This window comes from Carcharhinus amblyrhynchos, chromosome 34, assembly GCF_965287045.1.
Source record: "Carcharhinus amblyrhynchos chromosome 34, sCarAmb.v2.hapA, whole genome shotgun sequence".
Taxonomy (NCBI): Eukaryota; Metazoa; Chordata; class Chondrichthyes; order Carcharhiniformes; family Carcharhinidae; genus Carcharhinus; species Carcharhinus amblyrhynchos.
The window spans coordinates 12,791,372-12,808,817 of NC_137357.1; the positions used below are offsets into that span (position 1 = coordinate 12,791,372).

The 17,446-nt window shown below is 51.7% G+C and overlaps 1 protein-coding gene across 4 annotated transcripts in view; it reads left to right on the forward strand.

Moving 5' to 3' along the window:
- The first annotated feature begins 3,960 nt into the window (after window positions 1-3,960).
- dbnlb (drebrin-like b) overlaps window positions 3,961-17,446 on the forward strand; it is a 36,460-nt gene continuing 22,974 nt past the window's right edge. For all 4 annotated transcript variants that reach the window (XM_080216921.1, XM_080216922.1, XM_080216923.1 and 1 more), the window contains exons 1-5: window positions 3,961-4,094; window positions 14,456-14,511; window positions 15,487-15,599; window positions 16,102-16,176; window positions 16,681-16,827. In XM_080216921.1, the coding sequence (XP_080073047.1) occupies window positions 4,012-4,094; window positions 14,456-14,511; window positions 15,487-15,599; window positions 16,102-16,176; window positions 16,681-16,827 (474 nt within the window). In that variant the 5' untranslated portion in view covers window positions 3,961-4,011. The remainder of the gene's footprint in view (window positions 4,095-14,455; window positions 14,512-15,486; window positions 15,600-16,101; window positions 16,177-16,680; window positions 16,828-17,446) is intronic.

The following is a 17,446-nucleotide window of genomic DNA, read 5'->3' on the forward strand; positions in this document are numbered from 1 at the left end:
GCTGGTAGCAGACTATGGTCCAAGGTCTTGGATGAAAACCCAACACATAAGATAATGGAGTGCATTCATAGAAAATGATAAGGAGGCCAACTGGACAAGCAGGTCTAGTTAAGAACACAAAATTGGTGCAAGCTTGGAGAGCCAAAGGACCCGTTCCTGTGCTGTATTGTTCTTTGTTCAGTATTGTCAACTCAAGGACTCCAGATGGGAGAAAGGAAGATAATACGAATGAATCGTGTCCATGAAACCACAAGCCGATCATGCTGCCAGACCAGCTGAGATTTTCCAGCATCTCCTGTTTCAAATTCCAGCATCATTTGCTTCTTGACTTTCAGTTGCTCGATGTCAGTTGAACAAGTTCTCTCTACTGGGCGGCATGGCGGCACAGTGGCTAGCAAACTGCCTCAAAGCACCTGGGTTTGATTTCCAGCATGGGTCACGTTTATGTGGAGTCTGCACGCTCTCCCTGTGTCTGCATGGGTTTCCTCTCTCAGACAGAAGATATGCAGGTCAGGTTGATTGGCCATGCTAAATTGCCACATAGTGTCGGAGGGATTAGCGGGGTAATACATGGGGTTACAAGGGTAAGACACAAAGATACCTACCTGTCCCCATCCCCACCGCCCCTACCCCCCCCCCCCCCCCCACCACCTGTCCCCGGGGGCCCAGGTGCCCCACACGCAACCCGCCCCCCCCGGGGCCCAGGTGCCCCACGTGCAACCCCCCCCACCCCCAAACCCGGGGCCCAGGTGCCCCACGTGCAACCCCCCCCACCCCCAAACCCGGGGCCCAGGTGCCCCACACGCAACCCCCCCCCACCCCCAAACCCGGGGCCCAGGTGCCCCACACGCAACTTCCCCCCCACCCCACCCCCAAACCCGGGGCCCAGGTGCCCCACACGCAACTTCCCCCCCACCCCACCCCCAAACCCGGGGCCCAGGTGCCCCACACGCAACTTCCCCCCCCACCCCACCCCACCCCCAAACCCGGGGCCCAGGTGCCCCACACGCAACTTCCCCCCACCCCACCCCCAAACCCGGGGCCCAGGTGCCCCACACGCAACTTCCCCCCACCCCACCCCCAAACCCGGGGCCCAGGTGCCCCACACGCAACTCTCCCCCCCCCACCCCACCCCCAAACCCGGGGCCCAGGTGCCCCACACGCAACTCCCCCCCCACCCCACCCCCAAACCCGGGGCCCAGGTGCCCCACACGCAACTCCCCCCCCACCCCACCCCCAAACCCGGGGCCCAGGTGCCCCACACGCAACTCCCCCCCCACCCCACCCCCAAACCCGGGGCCCAGGTGCCCCACACGCAACTCCCCCCCCCAAAACCCGGGGCCCAGGTGCCCCACACGCAACTCTCCCCCCCAAAACCCGGGGCCCAGGTGCCCCACACGCAACTCTCCCCCCCAAAACCCGGGGCCCAGGTGCCCCACACGCAACTCTCCCCCCCCAAAACCCGGGGCCCAGGTGCCCCACACGCAACTCTCCCCCCCAAAACCCGGGGCCCAGGTGCCCCACACACAACTCCCCCCCCCCACCCCACCCCCAAACCCGGGGCCCAGGTGCCCCACACACAACTCCCCCCCACCCCACCCCCAAACCCGGGGCCCAGGTGCCCCACACACAACTCCCCCCCCACCCCACCCCCAAACCCGGGGCCCAGGTGCCCCACACACAACTCCCCCCCCACCCCACCCCCAAACCCGGGGCCCAGGTGCCCCACAGACAACCCACCCCCCCCGAACCCGGGGCTCAGGTACCCAACATCCCCCCGCCCCAACCCGGGGCCCAGGTACCCCACATCCTCCCCGCCCCAACCCGGGGCCCAGGTGTCTCACACCACCCCCCCACCCCCCACACCCACCAACCCGGGGCCCAGGTATCCCACACCCACCAACCCGGGGCCCAGGTATCCCACACCCACCAACCCGGGGCCCAGGTATCCCACACCCACCAACCCGGGGCCCAGGTATCCCACACCCACCAACCCGGGGCCCAGGTATCCCACACCCACCAACCCGGGGCCCAGGTATCCCACACCCCCCAACCCGGGGCCCAGGTATCCCACACCCCCCAACCCGGGGCCCAGGTATCCCACACCCACCAACCCGGGGCCCAGGTATCCCACACCCCCCAACCCGGGGCCCAGGTATCCCACACCCCCCAACCCGGGGCCCAGGTATCCCACACCCCCCAACCCGGGGCCCAGGTATCCCACACCCCCCAACCCGGGGCCCAGGTATCCCACACCCACCAACCGGAGGCCCAGGTATCCCACACCCCCCAACCCGGAGCCCAGTTATCCCACACCCACCAACCGGAGGCCCAGGTATCCCACACCCAATCCAGCCCGCGGCCCAGGTCCCCCACCCACGGCCTCCAGGGTCCCCTGACACACAGTCCGGGGAAATTGGTGCAGCTCCGGGCTGTCGTCGCAGAGCGGATGACCCATTCACGGGCCGGTCGCCCTCTCTCCCCCCGGGCCCGGGACTCTGATCCCACCCCCCCGGCCCGGGCCCGGGACTCTGAGCCCACCACCCCGGCCCGGGCCCGGGCCCGGGACCGGGACTCTGATCCCACCCCCCCGACAATCTCGCCCACCTGCCGTCGCCTCAGCTCTGAGGCCCGGCGATTACCGCCCCGCCCCCTCACTCCCGCGGCCTCCGCTGATTGGCTGAGCCGCCGCGGCCTCCGCTCCTCTCATCAGATGGAAGACCCTCAATCCAACCGCTTGCCACGTGCCTGCCGGCCACGCCCCGATTGGCGGCAAACGCGAGCCGGAATTGAGCTCCCATTGGTCAGGCTGTCTGTCACTCAGGTTGGGTTCTGACTGGCTGCGAGTCTGAAGTGGGCGCAGCCTGCCATTGGCCAATCCAGCTGTCACTCAGGCTGAACCACGTGCTCAGAACCGGCCGGCCGGCTCGAGCTGCCGACCTTCTAGAAATTTCCCGAAAGCTGTTGGACAAAACAGCTGTGGAGCTCCGGGCCACCCACTGACCGGCGTCAAGCCCCGGCCACCCACTGACCGGCGTCGAGTCTGGGTCCACAGACTGACCGGCTTGTCCAGCGCCATAGGATGTTTGATAACCGGAGGTGGTGCCTGGATGTGGTCTTGTGAGCTGGAATGGAAGAGAGATTGAAAGGACTACCCAATTGCTGGCGTCTTGTTGCTAGTTCTCGTCGCAAGTAATTGCGTGATTATCGAGAAACACAGAAAGAATGTCAAAAAGTCAGGCGTGTTGTGGGAAAAGCTTTGGCTAACCAGCGAATGGGCGGTCAGGAGGTGAGCGGGACGCATGCGCAGTTGGTTGCAGGCAGACGTGAAAATTACGTACGCTGACTGGGATCCTGGTAAATCCGAAATCGGCCACATGTGCAGAGTCGGAGGAGCCGGGGCGGTGCTCGGGGCATGCGCAGAGTGGCGGAAGACGGGGCGGTGCTCGGGGCATGCGCAGAGTGGCGGAAGACGGGGCGGTGCTCGGGGCATGCGCAGAGTGGCGGAAGACGGGGCGGTGCTCGGGGCATGCGCAGAGTGGCGGAAGACGGGGCGGTGCTCGGGGCATGCGCAGAGTGGCGGAAGACGGGGCGGTGCTCGGGGCATGCGCAGAGTGGCGGAAGACGGGGCGGTGCTCGGGGCATGCGCAGAGTGGCGGAAGACGGGGCGGTGCTCGGGGCATGCGCAGAGTGGCGGAAGACGGGGCGGTGCTCGGGGCATGCGCAGAGTGGCGGAAGACGGGGCGGTGCTCGGGGCATGCGCAGAGTGGCGGAAGACGGGGCGGTGCTCGGGGCATGCGCAGAGTGGCGGAAGACGGGGCGGTGCTCGGGGCATGCGCAGAGTGGCGGAAGACGGGGCGGTGCTCGGGGCATGCGCAGAGTGGCGGAAGACGGGGCGGTGCTCGGGGCATGCGCAGAGTGGCGGAAGACGGGGCGGTGCTCGGGGCATGCGCGTACCAGCTAGCAGGGGCTGTGTACTGAGTGCGTGCTGGCTGTCAGGCTGTACGAGTGATGGCACTGAATCTGAGTCGGAATGGGCCGGCGCTGCAGGCTGCCTACCAGGACGTCGTGAGCGACAAGACCGCCACTGACTGGTGAGCACAGGGCTCGATGTGGGAGCGATCGGGATGGGGGAGAGTGGGGGGTGCTGGTCCTGTGTGTGGTTGAGGGCTGGGGAGGGGAGTAGCCGGTGTTGTGGCCGTGTGGGTGAGGGCTGGGCAGGGTGAACAGGCAGGGCTAGGGCCCTGTATGTGGGTGAGGGCTGGTCTCGGGAGGGGGAACAGGCAGGGCTCTGGCCCTGTATGTGGGTGAGGGCTGGGGAGGGGGAGCAGGCAGGGCTCTGGCCCTGTATGTGGGTGAGGGCTGGGGAGGGGGAGCAGGCAGGGCTCTGTCCCTTTATGTGGGTGAGGGCTGGGGAGGGGGAGCAGGCAGGGCTCTGGCCCTGTATGTGGGTGAGGGCTGGTCTCGGGAGGGGGAGCAGGCAGGGCTCTGGCCCTGTATGTGGGTGAGGGCTGGTCTCGGGAGGGGGAGCAGGCAGGGCTCTGGCCCTGTATGTGGGTGAGGGCTGGGGAGGGGGAGCAGGCAGGCCTCTGGCCCTGTATGTGGCTGAGGGCTGGGGAGGGGGAGCAGGCAGGGCTCTGGCCCTGTATGTGGGTGAGTGTTGGTCTCGGGAGGGGGAGCAGGCAGGGCTCTGGCCCTGTATGTGGGTGAGGGCTGGTCTCGGGAGGGGGAGCAGGCAGGGCTCTGGCCCTGTATGTGGCTGAGGGCTGGGGAGGGGGAGCAGGCAGGGCTCTGGCCCTGTATGTGGGTGAGTGTTGGTCTCGGGAGGGGGAGCAGGCAGGGCTCCGGCCCTGTATGTGGGTGAGGGCTGGTCTCGGGAGGGGGAGCAGGCAGGGCTCCGGCCCTGTATGTGGGTGAGGGTTGGTCTCGGGAGGGGGAGCAGGCAGGGCTCTGGCCCTGTATGTGGGTGAGGGCTGGGGAGGGGGAGCAGGCAGGGCTCTGGCCCTGTATGTAGGTGAGGGTTGGTCTCGGGAGGGGGAGTAGGCAGGGCTCTTGTCCTGTGTGTGGTTAAGGGCTGGTCTAGGGAGGGGGAGCAGGCAGTTCTTTGGCTCTGTATCTGCGTAAGGACTGGTCTCGGGAGCGGGAACAGGCAACGCTTTGGCCCTGTGTGTGTGGGTAAGGGCTGGGCTTGGATGGGGAGGGACAGAGAGGGGGGGAACAGCTAGGGTTGTGGCCGTGCGTGTGGGGAGGCAGTGAGCTGGGGTTGTGACAGAGCAGCTGGATCCAGGGCAGTGTGCACTTAAGAATACTGCTGTCCCACTGCTCCAGAGAGGTCACAAGAAGGTTTGGCTGATGTGGTCTGTATGGATTTAACAAGATTCACAGAATGGAGGCAACAAAAGTGGCTGTTTGGCCCTTTCTGTTCTGTCTGGCTCTCTGAGGGTGTCATTCCTCTCCTGGCATTCCTGACTGCTTTCCTATAGCCCTACACATTGTTCCTTTTCAGGTAGTTCTTCAATTCACTGCTGAAAACCTAGTTGAACCTGCTTCCAATGCATTCTTGAGCAGTGCATTCACGATCTTAACCAGATGGCAAAGTTCCTCCTCACGTTGCTGTTGCTTTTTTTCCACTCATTTTACATCAATCTCCTCTTGTTCTTGATCATTGAACCAATGGGAACAGTTTGTTCCTTTTCACATTTTGCCTGAAGTGTGCCCTCAGAACTGAAAGACTGATGAGAGACAGTGGGAATCAGAGAATCCCTACAATCCAGAAGGTGGCCATTCCACCCATCGAGTCTGCACTGACAGAACGTCTTACTCAGGCCCACTCACCATCTTATCCCCACACGTTTACCCCACTAATCCCCCAAACCTACACACCTTGCACACTAAGGGATAAGTTAGCATGGCTAATCCATCTAACCGTGCCACCCACAAGGGCAAATGGCAATTTGGATTTTAACCTGACTCAGAGGCAGGAAGCGGGGGAATGGTTGGTGGCCTTTTGGCATCTCGAAAGCTGTTTTTAGTCTGGTTTGCAAGGCTTGGTGTTCTGTTGATAGTACATACCAATAATGTTGACTGGAATGTAGCAGCCAGATTAACAATTCAGCAATCTCAAAATTGATCGTGTGGTCTTCCTGTAGGTCACAGGAAGATTTCTATGCTTTGATAAGTGGGCAGGACAATGCCAAATGGAATTTAGTCTGCAAAATGCAAGGTATGGCATTGGAGCAGGGCAAAGGAATGGACAAATGACAGGATACTGAATGCTGCAAAGGAGGCACCTTGGAGTATGTGGCCAGAGATCTTTAAAGGCACTAGGACAGGTGGACCTTGTGCTTAAGGAGATAGATGGATATTTTACTAGCTGAGGCGTAGAATATAAGTGCAAGCAAGTTAGGCTGGGGCTGTAGAAAGCACGAGTTAGACCACAGCTAGTGTGTTCACACAGTTCTGGTGGCCATATTGCAAGGACAAGCAAGACTGCATGGAGTATTTGCAAGTGTTGTCAGAACAGAGAATTTCAGCTCTTTTGTAAGAGCCGGGAGCTGAGACCAGCTGTTTTCCTTGGCACAGAGGTGACTAGGAGAAGACGTAATTTGGAGCATGAGTGAGTGCACAGGAAAATTGTATTTCTCTTGGAGAGGTCCATAGTCAGGGACAAACATATCAAGTAATTGGTAATGAAAGGAAAGTTCAGCAATTGTTCTTTCCAGAGAGTGGTGGTACACTCACTGGCTGAAATAGAGGATGATTCAGAAACCCACATTACATTTAAAAAATGTTTGGTAAGTACCAACAGGGCTGGTAGGTGGCATGAGGCTGGATCACTTTTTTTGGCTGGTAGAGATATGATAAGTTGGCCTCGTGTGCTGTAAGTTATTAATGTTTCGGTGAAAAGGATGTGTAACGTTGGGTTATTGATGGCTTAAGTGATGGATTTAGTCAGTCGATGTGAACAAAGGATGTTTGGGAGGGGAAGAGGCAGAATTCATGGTCTGTGTCCAAGTTCCCCAGTGTGATTTGGGGTTGAGAATGTTCTAACACAAGTGTAGCGAGTACAAGAATGATGTGTGACACAGGAAAGCAATAGCTAACAGTGAGGTGGAGCGATGTTGAGGGGGTGTGGGGTTTTGGACTGTTGGAGGAAGGGGGAGACTGAAGGTGAGGAGACTATGTCGAAAAAAAAACCTTTTCCTGGGTTACACTCGATTCATACATGGGGCAATAAAGAATGTGTACGGAGCACCTTTTGCACATCAAGAGGAGTAAGCTGTAGTCATAGCAATTGTGAAGTATATCACTGTGCTGCACTTGAAGTGGTTCCAGTGTGAAATAAGGAAGGAGAGCTGTGAGAGGAAGGGCAGGGAAGTAAATCAGGAACTAGTGCAGTCATTGCACTGCACAGTGAATCAGAATGTGCTTGTTTGGTTTAACTGTTTGCTGTTTCCTGAATTGGCTGTTTTCTCAAACATAACCTCATCCAATGTCTGCAACTTCTTCAGATCTCCAGTTTCCATCCCAAAGGACAGTACAGCACAGGAACAGGCCCTTTGACCCACCAGCCCTGCGCCAATCATGTTTACCTATCTAAACCAACTGCCTGTATCCCTCTATTCCCCATCTGTTCCTGTGTCCATCCAGATAAGTCTTAAACGTGGCTGACGTGTCTTCCTCAACACCTTACTTGGCAGTGTGTTCCTGGCCGCCACTACCCTCTGTAAAAAAAAACCTTAGGGGGCACAGCCTCAAGATAAAAGGGGGGCAGTTTAGAACGGAGTTGAGGAGGAACTTCTTCACTGAAAGGGTGGTGAATCTCTGGAATTCTCTGCCCGTTGAAGTGGTGGAGGCTGCCTCGCTAAATATTTTTAAGACGCGGGTTGATGGGTTTTTGATAGGAGAGGGGATTAAGGGTTATGGGGAGAGGGCGGGAAAGTGGAACTGAGCAACGACAGATCAGCCATGATCTTATTGAATGGCGGGGCAGGCTCGAAGGGCTAGTTGGCCTACTCCTGTTCTTATTTCTTATGTTCTTATGTTCTTATCTCCACAGAACACCTCCTCCTCCTCCTCCTCCCCCCCCACCCTATCTTGAAAGTGCCCCTTGTGATTATTATTTCGACCTGGGAAAAACCATTCACTCTTGAGCAAAGATTTACCATGCAACTCCTAAACTTATCCTCAATTGATCTTCGCTGCAACATTTGTCACTGAGCTTGGAACTTGTTGTCTTGGGCACTAACAACGCTCTGCAAACTAAGTTGGTATTTACTGATGACCATTTTAGTAGCTTCAGCCTGTTTGTGTTCTCTAAATTCTAACATTGTCCATGCAAACCTGACATGGTTAAGCTGATTATTCAGCTTCCTCTAAACTGTATCGATCCTGTTGAGAAATATTCTCAAAGAATGAAAAGAATAAAATCTCAGGTTTTTGTAAAGTTAGTAAGATTTGCACATTATACTGTTCCTTCATGAATGTGCTATGAGAATTATCCAAACTTTAACATGCTGAACTAGTGATACAATTTGAAAATGTCTCGTGATTAACCACAATTTTTTAATAAGCGTGCACAGTGGAAACATCTTGGCCAGTAAAAGTTCACGCAATGATCTGTTCGCTTGTTGGTTAACCTCCATTCACAACCACATGCAGCTGGCTGGACCCCTGCACTGCCTCTGTGCACATCTCAAGTAGAACAATCAAGTACCCCAGAATCAAGGAGATCGAAAGTCAAGCCTCTCACAGCTTGTCTGTCGATTGGATGTGCAAAATATTCTTGCCAAATCACTGTCTCTGATCACACTTCTGATGTGTTATGGACAAAGTCAAGGACTTCATCACTGGTCACGTTGCTCAAGCGCATTCTGCTCAAGTGAAGTTACTGAACACTTTGGAATCAGGTGCTACACAAATGTATACTTGGAAAGAGAGGATGTTAATTCACTGCAGAGATGCTTGGTTCCCAATTCTCTCTGAGCCCAAGATTGAATAGTGGAAATAGGCAAGTTTCTGATTGTACAACAGATGCCTTGAGGTGGGAGCTTAATTCATGGGCTTTTGAGTTTTGCTTCTCCAAGTTGGTCATCAGAAATTGCTTAGAATGAGCATTGAGTTTGTTTGCTTTTCACTGTCCCTCTCTTCATCTCTGCTTTACTCCCACAATTGAAAATTTGTTCTTGTTTCCTACATTGTACATCATCAATGCCAGACAGTGATCTCCCCAATCTGTTTAGGACGTATTTTATTGAATTAGTTATTGTCACATGTATTAACATGTAGTGAAAGGTATTGTTTTCTATGCGCTATACAGACAAAGCATACCATTGGTACAGAAGGGAAGGTGAGAGTGCAGAATGTATTGTTGCAGTTATAGCTGGGGTGTAGAGAAGCATCAACTTACTGCTAGGTTGTTTGGCCACAGAGTTTAGAGATGCATTTCGTAGGAATAATGTCGAAGGCTGCGCTTCAGTCGATAAATAGGTGTCTTTGTCATCCAGGTGTTCCAGGGCTGAGTACAGGGCCATGGAGATGGCGTATGCTGTGAACCTGTTGCGGTGATCGGCAAACTGTAGTGGATACATAATCTGGCAGGCTGGAATTGGTTTGTGCCATGACTAGCCTTTCAAAGCACTTCGTAATGATGGATGTCAGAGCCGCCGGCCAATCGTAATTGAAGCATGCTTTTTGATTTTTCTTAGGTACTGGAATGATGGTCGTTGTTTTGAAGTAGATAGGGACTTCAGACTGTTGTAGAGAGTGTTTGAAAACGTCTGTGAATACCCCTGCCAGCTGATCCGTGCAGGATGAGTGCTCATGTAACACGGGCTACTCAAAGAAAATTCCCCAACTTGCTTCTGCAAATACCTTTACCTTCTGCCCATCTTTATCATTTGTCAAATCACATGAGAGTTTGTTGCCCTTTGCTTGTCGTTCCCACTGCCAAGAAAGTTGTCCTACAGGTTCTGTATACTCCACACACAGCAGCTCCGCAATGCATTATGTTACAAAATCGCACTATCTCCCAACTTGACTCCCATCTTTACTATCAACACCCTGCCCAAACCCTTCCGCAGTTATTTGTGAACCTGAGTTTCATTCTTCAATATTTCTCTTCGTTCAGCCCAACTCCTGCAAGATCGCAATATTGTTTGATTCAGCCTTCATACTGACCTTGAGCTGGGCATGTTGATCACCACTTTGGTTAAGGAAGTTGCTTTTGATGGCATGCTGTGTAAATTCACTGGGATAGTAGCAAGAAGGGTTTAGTTTAGAGACTGTTGTCTAAGCTGAGTTTGTATTCCCTTAGGCTTTGGTTAAGGAGGGAATAACGCTTGCATTTAAATGGCATCTTTGTTAATCTCAGTACCTCCCAGAGTGCATCTCATCCAAAGAAGTGCCTTTTGAAAAGTTGTTGCTGTTGAAAAGCAAGGATAGCAAGAGTTTTTATATAAAAGGGAAGAGGCTGGCTAGGGTGAACGTTGGTCCTTTAGAGGATGAGAAAGGGGACCTAGTGGTAGGGGATGGGGATATGGCTAAGGTATTGAATAACTTTTTTGTTTTTGTCTTCACGGAGGAGGACGTGAATAATTTGCCGGGTGTTAGCGATGGAAAGGTGGTAGGACTGGAGGGTCTTAATGACATTACTGTTACTAGAGAGGCGGTGCTCGACAGACTTGTGGACAAGTCCCCAGGACCGGATGGAATGCATCCGAGGGTTCTGAAAGAAATGGCGGAGGTGATAGTGGATGCCTTGGTTATTTTCCAGACGTCGCTGGATTCCGGGGAAGTGCCGGGAGATTGGAAAACGGCTGATGTTACGCTGTTGTTTAAGAAGGGTGCCAGGCAAAAGGCAGGGAATTATAGGCCGGTTAGTTTAACGTCTGTGGTAGGTAAAATGTTAGAATCTGTCATTAAGGAGGAAATTGCGAGGCATCTTGAAGGGAATTGCTTGATAGAGCAGACGCAGCACTGTTTCATTAAAGGGAAGTCGTGTCTGGCAAATTTACTGGAGTTCTATGAGGATGTGTCGAGGGCAGTGGATAGAGGAGAGCCGGTGGATGTGGTCTTTCTAGATTTTCAGAAGGCGTTTGACAAAGTACCTCATGAGAGGTTATTGCAGAAGGTCGAGGGACATGGAGTTGGGGGTAGGGTGTTAGCGTGGACAGAGGATTGGTTGTCAAATAGGAGGCAGAGAGTGGGGGTCAACGGGTGCTATTCGGATTGGCGGATGGTGACTAGTGGAGTGCCCCAGGGGTCGGTGCTGGGGCCTCAGCTTTTTACCATTTATATAGATGATCTGGAGGAGAGAACCGAGTGTAGGGTGTCGAAATTTGCTGATGACACCAAGATTGGTGGAACGGCAAATTGTGCGGAGGGTGTGGAGAGTCTGCAGAAGGATCTAGATAGGCTGGGCGAATGGGCCAGGAAATGGCAAATGGAATTTAATGTTGGCAAGTGTGAGGTGGTCCACTTTGGTAGGAATAATGGTAGGAAGGTTTATTACTTACATGGCGAAAAACTGCAGCAGGCGACGGTGCAGAGGGACCTAGGTGTCCTTGTGCATGAGTCGCAAAAACCCAGCTTGCAGGTGCAGCAGGTGGTCAGGAAGGCGAATGGGATGCTGGCCTTCATAGCGAGGGGGATTGAATATAAAAGTAGGGAGGTCTTGCTGCAGCTGTATAGGGCATTGGTGAGGCCGCAGCTGGAGTACTGTGTGCAGTTTTGGGCGCCGCACCTGCGCAAAGATATTTGGCCTTGGAGGGAGTGCAGAGGAGGTTTACTAGGCTGATACCGGAGTTGAGGGGGTTGAGCTATGAGGAGAGGCTGAATAAACTAGGCTTGTACTCGTTAGAGTTTAGAAGAATGAGGGGAGATCTCATTGAGATGTATAAGATGATGAATGGGATGGATAGGATAGAGGTGGAGAGGCTCTTCCCGCTCAGAAAGGACAGTAGGACTAGGGGGCACAGCCTCAAGATAAAGGGTGGGGTGGTTTAGAATGGAGTTGAGGAGGAACTTCTTCACTCAAAGGGTGGTGAATCTCTGGAATTCTCTGCCCGTTGAAGTGGTGGAGGCTGCCTCGCTAAATATTTTTAAGATGCGGGTTGATGGGTTTTTGGTAAGAGAAGGGATTAAAGGTTATGGGGAGAGGGCGGGCAAGTGGAACTGAGCCACGACAGATCAGCCATGATCTTATTGAATGGCGGGGCAGGCTCGAAGGGCTAGATGGCCTACTCCTCCTATTTCTTATGTTCTTATGAAAAGTCGCACCGTGGTGCTATCTTTGTTTGGTATCTTACCATGTACAATGATCTGTGTTTTTGTTCAGTAATATTGTCTAATTGTGCACAGTAATACTAAATTAATTTGATAACATGGAGAAAGAAACTATTTCCTCTGGTGTGTAGAATCCAGGGCAAAGGCAGAACCCGAGGCTGCTCGCAGCAGATGTGAAGGATTTCCCAGAGTAGAGGAAGTTTGTGAACCTTTTCCACAACAAACAATTTGTTCCAGGACCACTGGAATTGACAACAATGGATAGTTTTTTTTGTTTAATGGTATCACGGGATATCCCATACAATTCCTACAATGCAGAAGGAGGCCGTGCAACCCATCACATCTACACTGATTCTCCGACAGACATCTTACCTGGGCCCGTCCCTAGCCCCATCACCAGAACCCTGTGCATTTACCCCAGTATTCCCCCGAACGACAAATCTCTGAATACCAATTTACCATGGCCAATCCACCTAACCCTCATGCCTTTGGATTGTGGGAGGAAACAGGAGCTCCTGAAAGAAACCCACGCAGACACGGGGAGAACATGCAAGCTCCACACACAGTCACCCAAGGCTGTAATTGAACCCGGTCCCTGGTGCTGTGAGGCAACAATGCTAACCAATGTGCCACCATTGCCACTTCTGGATAAAAATGGCTATCCATAAAGATGTCTGCTTTCATAAATCTGAACTGTAATGGCCTAAACGCATATGACCTCCTTTTAATCACGTATTCCCCTCACAAACCTTCATGCAGTGTCTAATTGTTTTCGACATAGACCTTAGTTTCCTGCCTGGGAGATTGTTTCAAATGTTTCTCTTCCCACAACAAGTGTCTTAAAGTTACTGTTGACTAACTTTCAAGGCCTTTATGTTATTTGTACCTGGCACATGGTCATGTTGTTTGGTCCACAATCCTGATAAGTGATATTGACAGCGGGAAAAGAGAGGGGCAGGGGATGGCTGGGTGTATGGTTCTGCTACTGTCTGGCAGCAGTGTTTAATGATACTGGCATTCCAAATCCTCAAAGGATTGATTATAACATGACTCATCTTCACGGCTGTGACTCTGAATAAAGATTGGTTGGAAGCATTAGAAATTTTGAAAGGGTTTTTGATGGGGAGATGGACTGAGAAAAACGGTTCCTCCCTGTAGGAGGATTAATAACCAGAGGTACAGATGATTGTCGAAGAAGCCAGTGGGGTGGTGATCGTTTCGTTTGAACACAAGTCTGTTGTCGTGACCTGTAATGCAGTGTGTGAAAGGGCAGTGGAATTGGATGAATCATTGAGAAAAAAAAATTTGCATGCCTGTGGGGTGAGAGCAGTATGAAGAGTGTGGTTCACATGTTCTGTGTGAGCAGAGTGTGAATTTAAACCAATATTGTTGCAGGGAGAGGAAGGAGAACACAGCAACTCATCTTGCTACGTGCCGGAAACAGGAAACCAGCCAAAGGGAAACTGAGCAGTCTGATTGGGGAGGAAGCCAAGATTTGGCCTGGCCCTGAGCTGCTAATTAATTGTAGATGTGCATTTGCATCCCTGCATCGCAGAGCAGTAGCAGGTCTGTATCTTGGTGCATGACTAACAGTTAACCACCCAGCACTCAGTTGCATTGAGCAACCGTAGTCATTGTCAGCCTTCGTTTGACAAGCATTCACCAGAGAAACTGGTCGAAGAGTCAGTTCTGAGTCAGAGGAATAGTCATTGCACAAATGAACCATCTCAATTCAGTCTCATTTAACACTGCCTTTCACGTGTCCAGAGAGGTCATCACTGATTGTGGCTTGGTTTTGGTGAGGACCATTCTGAGTCCAAAACCCTTTGGCTCACGACAGAGAGAGTGCAAAATTTACACTGCGGACCCCAGTGCAGTGTTGAGGGAAGACCATACTATCAGATGTCGTCCTTGGGCTGAGGTAAGAATCTCCCAGTTAATCAAGACTTGAATTGTGCATGGAATGATTGTTTTGAGCTCTGTTAACACTGTGGGAGTAGTGAGTTGCATTGCCTCTGTCTAAGCTTTGTCTGTGGCACTGCTCCTATGCTTCCAATGGGAAATGCTGGCTGCATTGGGCAGCTTTTCTGTCTGGGTATTACCTCATGTTGAGAGTGTGCATTTTGTACCATGCCCAGAGGGAATCTAACTGTTTTGTCTTGTATTTCAGGGCACTTTTTACATACGAAGGGAACAGCAATGATTTGCGGGTGGCTGAAACTGGAGGTGAGGGTCACATCATCTTACTGCCATCTGTCACTGGCATTTGAATTTGCGTCTGACATTTCACAAAATCACAGAATCCTACAGTGCAGAAGAGGCCCGTTGACCTATTGAGGCTTCACCAACACAGGCTCTGACCTGCCCACCTAATCCCACATGCCAGCGCTTGGCCCGTAGCCCATTTCTTCAGTCATAAGTGATAACTGCATTTGCCCGAGTTGAGATAAATGAAGCTGCTGTGGATTTGTCAAGAAATTTTTTTGGATGAATTGATCAACCTAGTGGGCATTGGTTGCAGGGATCTTTCTGCCCAGATGCAGCGACTATGCGTCACTCTGTTCCTCATTAAACTCCTTGTTTAATTTGTATTGAAAGATAGGGAAACTAATTTTAATTCTATATTTCAATCAGTATTGCATGTGAACTTTGCATAGATGCTCATCAGCAGCCCCCAAGTCCCTCCAGTTAGATTTTCTCTCCATTGCCACACTGAAACAGTCCAGATCTAAGTCACAGGTAGCCATGGTGTCATTTCCTTCCTGCCGTATCTCCAAATGTTTGTCTTGCAGACATATGGGTCAGCCTTCAAATGACAATGCCATCACCTCTCCTCCCTCCCTGCTCAACTCTTCCCCTGCCTTTTATCAGCTTATTGGTCTGATATATCATCCCAGAATAGCTGCATTTTTCTCCAGCCTAAACATCAATAAGATGGGGCTGTTGTCACCACACACTGTTCTGTTGCCACTAATTCTCCTTTCAGTGTGAATCTGAATCTCATCTTTGACCTTAAATTTGGCTTCCAATTGTTAGTCACCAAGACTGTCTCCTTATCTTCCTTGACAAGGAATGCATCATTCTTAACAAGCCCAGGTGCAAAGCTTGCCTGCTGTAAGAACAGGATTGTGAAAGACTGTGTGCAGACAGGACACCTTATGCTGAGTGTGTCTTCATTGCTTGTTCTTTTGCCATTTTCAGATGGGGGTCTTGAAGAGTTAGTGGAAGAACTAAACAGTGGGAAGGTGATGTATGCCTTTTGTCGAGTGAAAGACCCAAATTCAGGATTGCCCAAGTTCGTCCTGATTAACTGGGTAAGTGTGAAGCTGTGACAATGTCGTTACTTATTTCGAAATGACGACAGTTTACTGTGAATGAATGAAGGGGTGATTGATGGTGTTTTTTCTTTGCCCTGCCTTCTGAATGTGTCTCATGGTCACTGCACTGTGAAACGTGCTAATGCTGGGAGACACAGGCTTTATGTCCTGTATTTATAGCTACTTCTGGTTCTGGTATCCCTTCTTCATCTTTAGTGTACAGCTGAGAAAAGAACACCACCTCTGGCTTTGGTTTATTGTGTCCTTTTGGTATTTGAACATTTGACCAATATTAACTTTGCAAGGATTGATTTTGATTCCTTTCATCATCTGATTGGTTTTGCCTTGTTTCCATGCGAACTGTGCTCCTTAAATCCATGTTTGCTCAGTTTGCTGGACAGATAAGATTGGATTATGTAAAGCTGCAGTTGTTTGAGCTGTAGAAACAACTGAACATCATAGTTATGTTCAGCCTACTTAACTGACCCTTTCTCTTCAGACTGGTGAAGGAGTGAAGGATGCCAGGAAGGGATTGTGTGCCAATCATGTCAGTACTGTGGCCAACTTTTTAAAGGTAAGATGTGTCCAGGTTTTTATTTACCCTGCCAAATATTGCAGTGCCTGGTGTCTAATTGCACTTCCCAATGCTCCTATTACTCCATTTTGCCCCTACCTCAGCCCACGTCCTAAAACCCTAATTTGTGCCTCTGCTACTTCCAATGACTGTGCCATTGTTTTGTTGGCTTTGTATCCTGAGTTCCAATCCCTCCATGGTCTCATCTTCCAAATCTTTGACTTTATTCAGAGCTAAAACCCATGAATATCTCCGTGCTTCTCCATCTCTTAAATGTTTGATTCCTTTACCTCACCATGGTCTTCAGCTGCCTCAGCACTAAGTTCCAGTATTCTCTTCATCTCTCTCAAAACCTACCTCTTTCACCAAGCTTTTGGTCACCTGTCCGAAAGAGACAATTTACCTTTCTCCATGCTAAGTTTGATCCAACCTTTCACCTGTAACTTGGTTGGGACATTTTGCTTCACTGATGCAAGTTGCTGTCAAACCTGTACTTCTCTTCAGGGTGCCCATGTCACTATCAATGCCCGTGCAGATGAGGATGTGGAACCAGAGGTGATCATTGAAAAAGTGGCGAAGGCCTCAGGAGCCAACTACAGCTTCCATAAGGAGAGTTCCCGCTTCCAGGACACACACCCACAGGGACCAGTGGTGAGTCTCTGTACTAGAGAAACTCGGAGAGGGGGGCATGCAGAATGAACTGAAGTGATGGTCAGAGATTGTTAGACGCTTGTCAACTGTTATAACCCAAGTCAGAAACTCGTGTTTTTTGAGGTCAGCCTTGACCCTAAGTTTTGCAATTTGAATTTGGCTAGGGCAGTACGGTGGCACAGTGGTTCATGCTGCTGTCTCTAAGTGCCAGGGACCCGGGTCCAATTCCAGCATTGGTCACTGTCTGTGTGGAGTCTGCACGTTCTCCCCATGTCTGTAGGTTTCTCCGGGTGCTCTGGTTTCCTCCCAGACTCGAAAGGTATGTAGGTTAGGTGGATTGGCCGTGCTAAATTGACCCGTAGTGTTAGGGAGGGGTTAGCACAGTAAATATGTGAGGCTACGGTTATAAGATCAGGGTGGGATTGTGGTCAGTACAGACTTGGTGGGCTGAAATGGGCACCTTCTGTCCTGTAGGGATTCTGTGATAAGCATGAGAGCCACTTCAGGTGTGATTCAAATGACCCACTAGGAAGCTTTTATCTAAGTTTATTTAAGCGTACAGTTAACATAGAAAATTAGCAATAGCTTTTACCAATTAGAAACAAGAAAAGGAGCTTTG